Below are 9,332 nucleotides of genomic sequence, written 5' to 3'. Positions count from 1 at the left end.
AAGTGCTTATTCCACTGAGTCATCTCCCCGGCCCCTATTTTATAATTTTTCTTACCTATTAAAATACTTTACTATCATTTCAGAAGGTTAAATGAATTAATTACTGTCCCTGCCATGTACTCCTTGAAACAATTTCAAATGGATCTCATTTAAATCTGTATTGGTGCAGATTCACAGTACACAGAATAGGCATTGATGAATACCTGTTACCATGGCAGCAATGATTAGCATCTCATCTACACAGTCAAATTCACAGGATGCTAAGATAGACTTTGAGAGCTGTGGATCCAGAGGGAACTCTGACATGATGATTCCAAATTCAGAAAGATTCCCATCATTGTCCAGTGCTGCCAGATAATCCAAGTCTTCCAATGCCTGCATCAAACTTTCTGGTGCTAGAAGAAAAGATAATGAAAAAGTCTTCTGCAATTGAGGTCAAACAACATGTATAGGATTTTCTTTCCCACATAAAGCAAGCAAACAATGGGCAAAATCTGTAAAACAACAGTTTGCAAACCACTGACAGGCAGTAAAGAACGGTAATTCTGGTTGGGGAAGCAACAAGATGAGCCTGTGGTTGTTCAAGTAATTCCTTGAAAGGCTTTGCAGGCTGGCATGCAGGGAGGGGCAGCCAGCTAGTGTGTGCTGTGATCACCACTTCTGAGGCAGTGCTAGGGTTCCTGAGAGACCAAGGTGGCCATAGCCCAAAAGGCAGAGGGCCTGAGTAGTACACAGACGGGACTGGGATGTGAGTCCTCCCATCACGGGGCAACAGAGCACCCAAAGGTTTGTCAGACACTGCCAAGCCATGGCAGAAGGCTGGACAGAACATTGCCTGGAACTCAACCTTAAGTTCCATGGTAGGGCCTGCCACCAGCAGCCAGCCGGAAACTGATTCACAGGCAGAACCATGAGCGCTGCCCTGGTGCCACTGGAAGTCCACACCTACACAGGAAGTCCAGAAAGGATCACAGTGCAACTCAGGCCAAAGTATCAGGAATGTTTACAGGAATACAAAAATATTCAGGGCCTGACAAGATAAAATATGCCAGTGTAGCATCCAATAAAAAAGTATGAAAAGCAGGAATGCATACTATAATCTAGAGAAAAAATGTACCCAGCATTCACAAGTAATAGAAACAGTAAAGAATGTTCAGTTATTTGTCAGTGCACATAAAGACAAACTGCTATTTTCCATCCCTTTGTTTCTTAAGGCTTATGCAACACTGATAATAGCATGATATCTGTTTCATCTCTCTCAAAAATTCATTTATTCAAATTAGTCCACTTACTCTCTTTGTCCTTGAGAATAATGTTAGAACAAAATTAATTTATAAGTGTTTTTTCTCCTGCCCAGCACTTGGTATAAGGTAGAGGCCACACAAAGAAGCAAATCCCATAGCGTAAAGCTGCTGTGCTGTTCTACTAGAAACTGGAGTACTTCTGTGAGCTACATGACAGCCTTCGCTTGTCTGGATCCCAGTATGGGCAAGGTGGGCAGAGGACCTAGAGGAACTGGACCTGTCTGCATCTGAGAGTCTAGCAGTAAAAAGTCACTTGCTCTCCAAACCCTGTGCTGCTATTTGTCAAAATTTCAGGCAGACACTATCACCATCAGCCTAAGAGGAAACAAGTGTGGTGTAGAAATGCCACTGCTGCAGTCTAGCTCACTGCACGCCTGCCTGCCAGAGAAGAGCGGTGGAACTCACAGAAATGATTTCCACCTAATACCTGCCACAAGTCAGGAGATCAGTTCCTGGGAAAGTGAGGGTCGGGGCAGAGAAGGCGGTAAGGAGGTACCCTAGGGAAATCTGCAGAGAAGCTGACACCCATTGAAGATGGAGGCATGGCTTCTTAACCTCCATCTGAGATAAAACAATGCTCGGTCTCCCTATTGTTTCTGATTTTCCCATCAGGATTTAAAAACTGAGCAGAAAAATCATGGATTCCCCAGGCTATTCCTGTCCTGGATTTTGACCCCTCTCTTACTTGAGTGCTGGCATGGAGCACTGGTGTCCTACTTTTTAATTCTTGACTACCCTGGACTGACCACCATGGCAAAGTTGAGACCCTGAGACAGAAACAGGTGTGCCACTTAAGAGTTCAAGTGGCAGGCCACACACATAATCCCAGCACTCGTGGGAGGCTGAGGCAGAAGGACTGCCATGAGTTGGAGGCTAGCCTGGACTACAAAGTAATTTCAAGGCTTGGCTGAACTACATAGCAAGACACTGCCTCAAAATAAAGGAAACATTCAAGCATTCCATCAGCAGTGTGACATGAGAGGGAACTGCTTATGTCCTGAAGAAGATGCAAGAAGCAGGTGCAGGAATGAGCACCTAAGATTAAACAGCAAGAGGGTGGGAGTATAAACTTAATTACTCACAGCTTTTTTGAAACCAGTTTCTATAAACCAGCAAAGCTGCTACATTAAGTTACAGCATTTCTGGCAACTGTCCCTAAAACCTAGCTTAACAGCCAGGCTCTGTCCCTGTGGAGTACTGAATACTCATTTTTAAGTCCAGGAGTTGAGTTGGCTGTACTCGGACTTAGGAACAGTAATGACTTCATGATTCTGTTCTGGTCCTAATGATAGAAAGAGAAGACAAAGTTTGGGTTTTATCGTATCAGAAAAAATGGAGTTAATGGAGGCAGATTACACAGTAGAAGGAGTCCTAGTACATAACTGAACCAGATTTGTGAATATTACATTCTGCATTTTAAGATATCTCCCCGTTGTGGCCCATAAAATTGTCTTAGCTAAAAGCAAAAGTTTAGATGAAGATTCTTTATGGCAGTGCTGTGTACATGTGCTCTACGGTAAATAATGCTAATGAATGGAATATAAATGTTTAGCACGAGGCCTCTTCTTTACAGCTGTGCAAAATCAGCCGGCTTTATTCTCAAGGCAGCTTTGAAAGGAACAAAGCGTCATTTTCATTATGCATTCCAGCCGACAGCAGCCATGCTCCCTGTAGGGCGGCTCACCACGCAAGGTCACCTGCCTCTGCCCCGCCATCACTCAAAGTAACTCGCAGGGCTATAATCACAGTATTTCTTCGGTTTCACCCATCCCTTTTGGATAAACCCCAAGCTCCAAAACTGTGTTTGCATTTTCATTCTGTGGCATGACACGCCAGTTGTAATCCAAGAGGTCATTAATTTGCAACAAAGATCAAGTTCACCTGCAGCAGAGGGGCTGCGCAGCCACCCGAGCAAGAGCAGCGGTCAAGCGAGAAGCCAAGGCTGTGCAGCGTCGGCCTCACAGTGGATGAGCTTTTCCAAAGTTGTCTCGATGTTTGTCCATGTCAGTGCTCGGCAGGTCTCTGTCCTACTTTTGTTCTCACTCGCTAAAATGATTCAGAAATAGTGAATTTCTGCTGAGCGTGGTGGTGCACACCTCTAATACCAGCACTGGGGAAGCCGAGGCAGAAGGACTGCCGTGAGTTCAGGGCCAGCCTGGACTGCATAGTGAGACCCTATCCCAACCCTCCCTCCCAAAGAAACACTGAATTTCTTCTCAAGATAGCTGATGTTATGCAAATTTATATCAGCTTTTGTATATAGGTAAAAATTACGGTCTGTAATTATTCCTGGGAGTATACTTAGTGGATTATGCTTCCTCTTGACAAGTATTTCCAGGTGTGGAAAATGGCAGAGGTTTTTAGTAAGCAGGCCTTCAAGCCACAGCCATCCCTTCCTTCAGCCATACTTCACAGCCACTTGCTTGCCAGGTCAGGCAGAGGAATGAGGCTTAATCTGAGGCATTAGGGTTTTAGAGGGAGAGCGGTCTCCAGCGGTAAGCTGGAGATAACCCTTTTCAACTCCCTGACCACTGTCAGGGGTGAAGATCCTTCTGCTGCTAACCTTAGATTCAGGCTCTTCCTAACCCCACACTATTATAGCAAACCATCTTCAAACAAAACGATTTAATTAGGTAGTATGGAACTAGCAACACCAGAACCTAGAAAAATCAAGCAAAAAAAAAAAGGGTGGTTGTCAAAATGACTATAATGAATGGTTTTTATGTAAATAGCAAGGGAATTTTATGTTTATTATTAATTAATGTCTTTCCTTACAAGGATAATACAAAAGTCATTCACTTGCTTTCAGTGCGTTTATGACTATATTGTGCTAGTGACACTTGCCAGATCCTGGGCTGGGTGCATGTATGCAACAAGTAATTCCACTCTTGGTCCTTCTGAAGTGGAAGGTCTCACAAGAGAGACCAACACATGAACCAGCAATTGTGATGTTCCAGACCACCTCCTCTGCTAGGAACTGTACCTCCCCTTATGCCTCACAATTAGAGAAGCAAGGTTTCACACTATGTGACTGCCCTACTACCACCACTTATCCAGTCACAGCTGACTGTTTCAGGGTGGGCACCTTCTCAAAGTGAACCAATGTTTTCAATGCTGGCAATTTTAGAATTTGGGGAGTTTCCAGGGACTGACATATTACATCATAAAGGGAGGGGAGGAATTGCTCAGATTCTGCTGTGTGGACTGACGGAGGGGGGAGAGGGGAGGGAAACCATGCACTCCAGAGAGGAAGGGCTGGGAGTTCCTGAGGTGCCACCACATTCTAATCCTAGGTTTCAAGAAGTACCACAATTCCTTAGTTGAAAGTCTTTTGCTTTATGCAAGTTCTGGTTGGATCACTGGCACTTACATACTTATACTACGACATAGTTCATTGTGTAACAAAGATTATATCCAATATACCACTAGGACTTAGAAAAGGAAGGGAAAAAGCACAGGGAAGAACAAGGACAGTTATATGTATGCAGTACTTATGTGTCAAATATCTATACTATATCTATATATCTATATCTACCAACAGATGTAAAGAAATCATGCTTAGAGAATTAAAGAAGTAACATTTCTGTTATAGATCTATGTTAGGGTTGGTGCTTCAGCACTGTGTACACTGAAGTAAAGAATCCAGAGAGGGCAAGAAATTAATCATGAGATGGTACTGGTTTTGATGGCAGACTCTATAAAGTCTTGGAACTTTTTGGGAAAGGGATTAAGATCTTAGCTCTGAAGAAAACAGAAAGGAAAGGCTTCTGTCTCATTTATTTATTTGTTTAGGCTGGCTCAGGCTGCCTTAAGGGCAGGTCTGCTAATGCAGGTGGAGGTGGGGATCCAACCGCAGTATCCTGTGCCTGACTGTGTTTGCATGAGCAGGCGTTTAAACAATTGAGCTAACCAGCAGGCCCCCTTCTGCCTCATTTAATTTCACAAAAACTGAACTGACTTTTATGGTAGAATATGGCATTTGTCCAGTTTCTACCCCTTTACAGTATGCAAGGCATTTTTACACAAACATCTCACTTTTCCTTCTTAATAACCCCATGATACCAGGGGGCAGACATTCACTCTTATCTATAGCTGAGCAAAGGGCAAATGAATTGCCAGAGCCACATGGCCAACCGCTCATTTCCTCATTCATGAGGATTTCACGTGAGGTCTCCATTTGCAGCACAGTGCTCAGAGCTGGTACGCTCTGCCCAGCTGATGCTGAACTCCAACAGGCTAAGATACTGCTTTCGTTATTACCTACCATGGTTTTCCAGAGGCAGCCTGAGAGGCACTCTGGTAACAATCTTCTCATGCATGTAGCTCATTGTCTGTGCCCACATCCACTAAAAAGGTCTTTCTGCAGCTAGACTAGCCTTGTGTTTTGGAGCCTTGCAGTAGTAGATACATTGTGTCAACTTCAGAGTCAGAAGCTTGGCTGGATCAGCGTAGCAATTCCATACTTTGGGTTGCAAGACCCTCCCCCCCAAGGCAGGCAGGACCTGCCCTAGAGTGTATCAGCACAAAAACAGCCTGTGAAGGGGCTGAGAAGGCTTCTGCATGCCACTTCCTTGGAGGATCTTGATCATAGCAGCTGCCACTTTGGAGGAGCTCCAACCTTCACAGTCCTCCCCACCTCCTTGGAAGGGTGCTGGTCTTTGCAGTTAGCATAGAAGGAAGAGAGACGCTTGATAGACACTACAGCTGCTGCTTGTCCTCTGCTTTTTGTTGTTTTCTGCTGCTGCCTGCCTTGGAGCCAGTGGAGTATAGACTGAAACCTCCACTAACTGTGAGCTAAATAAACCTTTTTTCCTTTATTTTAGGTATCAGATATTTTGTCCCAGCAATGAGTTAAAAGTAATTGAGACAGCTCAAGTAGGAGTCACTCAGAAGATCTGATGAAAGGATTCACTATAGTGCCAGTTACCTTTTTAAGGGGCCTACATACATAAACTAATATATCTTTATAAAACTTCTATTGATGGCATACCCTTAAAACTCTCTCCCAGATTTTGTTTTCACTTTGTAAATTTACTTGATTACTTCTGACACACTGGTTCTTAGAAGCTGTTTCAGCATATCTAACCCCAACATCATCTGAATACAGTGATACATTTTTTGCATGGCTTTTAGCAGATAATAGTGTTCGATTAGCTTAAAAACCTAGCCAGTCAGGTGTGGTGGTACATGCCTGTAATCTCAGCACTCTAGGAAGCTAAGGCAGGAGGATCGTATTCAAACTCAAACTGGGCAACGTAAGACACCTCTGTGTTTGAATGAAAATCTAGAAAAGGGCTGGGGATATAGCTCAGTGCAAAGACCCTGGATTGAATCCACAGTTCCACAAAAGCAAACACCTATTCCATGGCTTCTGTCAGGGAAGTGGTAGGATATCTGATTAACTCTCAGGGTTATTGGGGAAGTGATGCACAGCATATACAACCTGCTGCAGACAGGACTTCCTATGGGTGGAACCAAATCAGCAGCCTATTTTTCTCCCACTCTCCTCTAAATCACAGACTATACAATTTTAAGATCATTTTGTAGTGTTAAAGAAAAAATCCTGAGTGTCCAATGACTTAAAAACATGTACATTCATTTGCCCAGTGTACTCATAAAATGGCTTCTAGTGTAAATGTGATCCAGAAGAGTCTGGTTAACTGACTTATGAATCCTCTGGTGAAAAAGCTGCACCTTCACCAGACAATCCCCTGAAGTCTTTCATGTCTCTATACCTGTGCCAACACTGGCCTCTCTGCCCAACCAATTGTCTCTGTCTGCCCTTTCTCTGTTTTCTGTGGCTCTTATCCTGTTTTACAGGGAAGAGCCTGGCAGTCTGTGTTGATTCCTTTTTTCTTTTCATAACTCAAAGAAGCAAATCATCCCAAAGCCAGTTATAAGTAGCTGACATCAAAGTGCGATCCAAACCTGAATGCAAAGATGTCTGCAGTGTAGCACCTTTTGGCCACTTTCTTTCCAGTTCCTGCCTAGGTACCCTCACTTTCTAAGGGCAGCAGCAGCCTCAGGTCATCTGTTTTCACCACAGCAGTGCTGATCTGGTCCTAAAGCTTCTGACCCAGATTGATTGCCTCTGTCACTCATGATGGAGGTCCATCCTCATGAAGACAAGGAAGAGAAAAACAACCCTTATTTTTTAAAAAAGAGGTCCATATCAAGGGAATTCAATTAGCAGCCAGTAGCCTAGTTATGCCAACTCCATTTTCACATGGTTCAGGAATCCTGAAAAGGATAACACGTTTGCTGCATTTGCATATTTCAATTATAAGTTGAATTAAATGCAGCAGCCGCAAGCTTCTTCTATGTTTCTGCTCCCTAAATGATGAGTCAGAATTAGTCTACAGTTACATTTTCCTAAGCACAGCAGAAAATAGTTATGTATGTATTATCAGGAGATAAAAATAAATGGTCACGCTGACCCATCTGCCCCTGGTTATCAGCTATAAACCTCATGGAGTAGGTGGCACAGAGCCGTGAGAGAGAACACAGGGATCCCACAGCCTAGCCATGGAACTGCTGTCAGAAATTTCTGACAATGTTCATCCTGCCCTTCTTTCTCCCTGACATGAATGTCAGCCCCCAAGCATTCCCCCTCTGAGAAGGAAGATGCCTGGTGCCTAACAGGTATGATTCCTGGGATTATAGATATCAGTGGGACTGGGACTGGAAAAGCAGTTTTCAAAACAGAAACATGTTTCTCCCGAGGAAGGCTGCTGGATGACTGTTGGAGGGGATCCATCAATGACAAAGTCAAGCCACTTGAAGTCAGTCACCAGTGAGAATGAAGAAGGAGAACAGACCTGCATCTCCCAAATTCCTTCTTCCTTTGGGCCAGGAGAGAAGCCAAAAGAGGACGGTGTTACTGTACAAAAGCAGAGGCCCTAAGGCTAGAGCAATACTGCCATCATCCTTTCCTCCCGGCCTGGGCCATCTGACTCAGTCTGCCTTGTCTCTACTTGGCCTAGTAAGATGTGACCACTCTGAGAATGTTTATGGAAGAAACATGAACTAAATTCAGGTTTTCCACACACATTTTACAAGGTTCTACCACATTATGTGAATGTTTCTTTCCTAGGCACCACCCCTTTTAGATAAGTATATTGATCACAATACATCCATTACTTAAACTAGTTAGAAAGGGCCAGGCCTAATGAATCCTCTTCTTACCTTCTGTGTGCTCCATTTACACTTCTTTTCCCTGCATGTCTCTGAGTTTTTGCTCTGGATCTGAGCCTCTTCTTTTTCATAGGATTTTCCCATTAGCTTGGAGGTAGCTATCCTTCCCTACAGCTGGCAGCCTCAACAAGAATGGTGGGTGGGTGGGTAGAACACAGGGAGCTACACTGGCTTCTGGTGTGCATCCTGGTGGGGAGGCTCAGCAAGGAGCACTTGCACTGCAGCAGGGAGGGGTGGAGAACCATCAGGGAATAATCAGAAGGAAAGGAAAGCCTGACACCAGGAAGGTTTCTTGTGATCCAATGGGTTGTTTTAAGGAGACAAAGTAACAGCGTGGTTAGGATGACTGTTAGGCTTTATGTCACTGAATTTGTGACTCAGTTTCATCTGTAAAATGGAGCAAATATAATATATACAGTAGATATCATATAAGTGGATGCCACTTGAAGATATACTCATAAGTGAAATAAACCAGACACACATGTGTAAATATCGTATAGTTTCCCTAGTATAAGAACTCAAAAGAAGAAATACAAATAGAAAGGTATAATACAAGTAAAAGGAAAGCAAGAACTCGAGGACTAGACAATGAAGAGAGAGCAAGGATAGAGCTAGGAAACATGACCGTGACAAGCCATACACTTATATGTAGAAGATGGGCAAGGCAATGATCCTGAGAAACTCCAGAAGATTTTTGAATCTAGCAGTTAATTGGAAAGATTCTCACTCTGACTATATATACTGACACCTGTGAACTAAGCAACTGCACTGAAGATGGCAATTTGTAATAGTAGGTTCAGGCTTGGAGTGCCTGTCATTCTGGTCTTCCGAATA

The 9,332-nt window shown here is 43.7% G+C and overlaps 1 protein-coding gene across 2 annotated transcripts in view; it reads right to left on the bottom strand.

Annotated features, from left to right (window-relative positions):
- The window catches only part of Dhx32 (DEAH-box helicase 32 (putative)), a 64,559-nt gene that overhangs the window by 5,598 nt on the left and 49,629 nt on the right, over positions 1-9,332 (bottom strand). For both annotated transcript variants that reach the window (XM_023708891.1, XM_004625585.2), the window contains exon 8: positions 204-395. In XM_023708891.1, the coding sequence (XP_023564659.1) occupies positions 204-395 (192 nt within the window). The remainder of the gene's footprint in view (positions 1-203; positions 396-9,332) is intronic.

This window comes from Octodon degus, unplaced genomic scaffold (genome assembly GCF_000260255.1).
Source record: "Octodon degus isolate 3935 unplaced genomic scaffold, OctDeg1.0 scaffold00010, whole genome shotgun sequence".
Lineage (NCBI taxonomy): Eukaryota > Metazoa > Chordata > Mammalia > Rodentia > Octodontidae > Octodon > Octodon degus.
The sequence above is the reverse complement of the archived record's forward strand: the minus strand, read 5'-3'. Positions and strand labels throughout refer to the sequence as shown.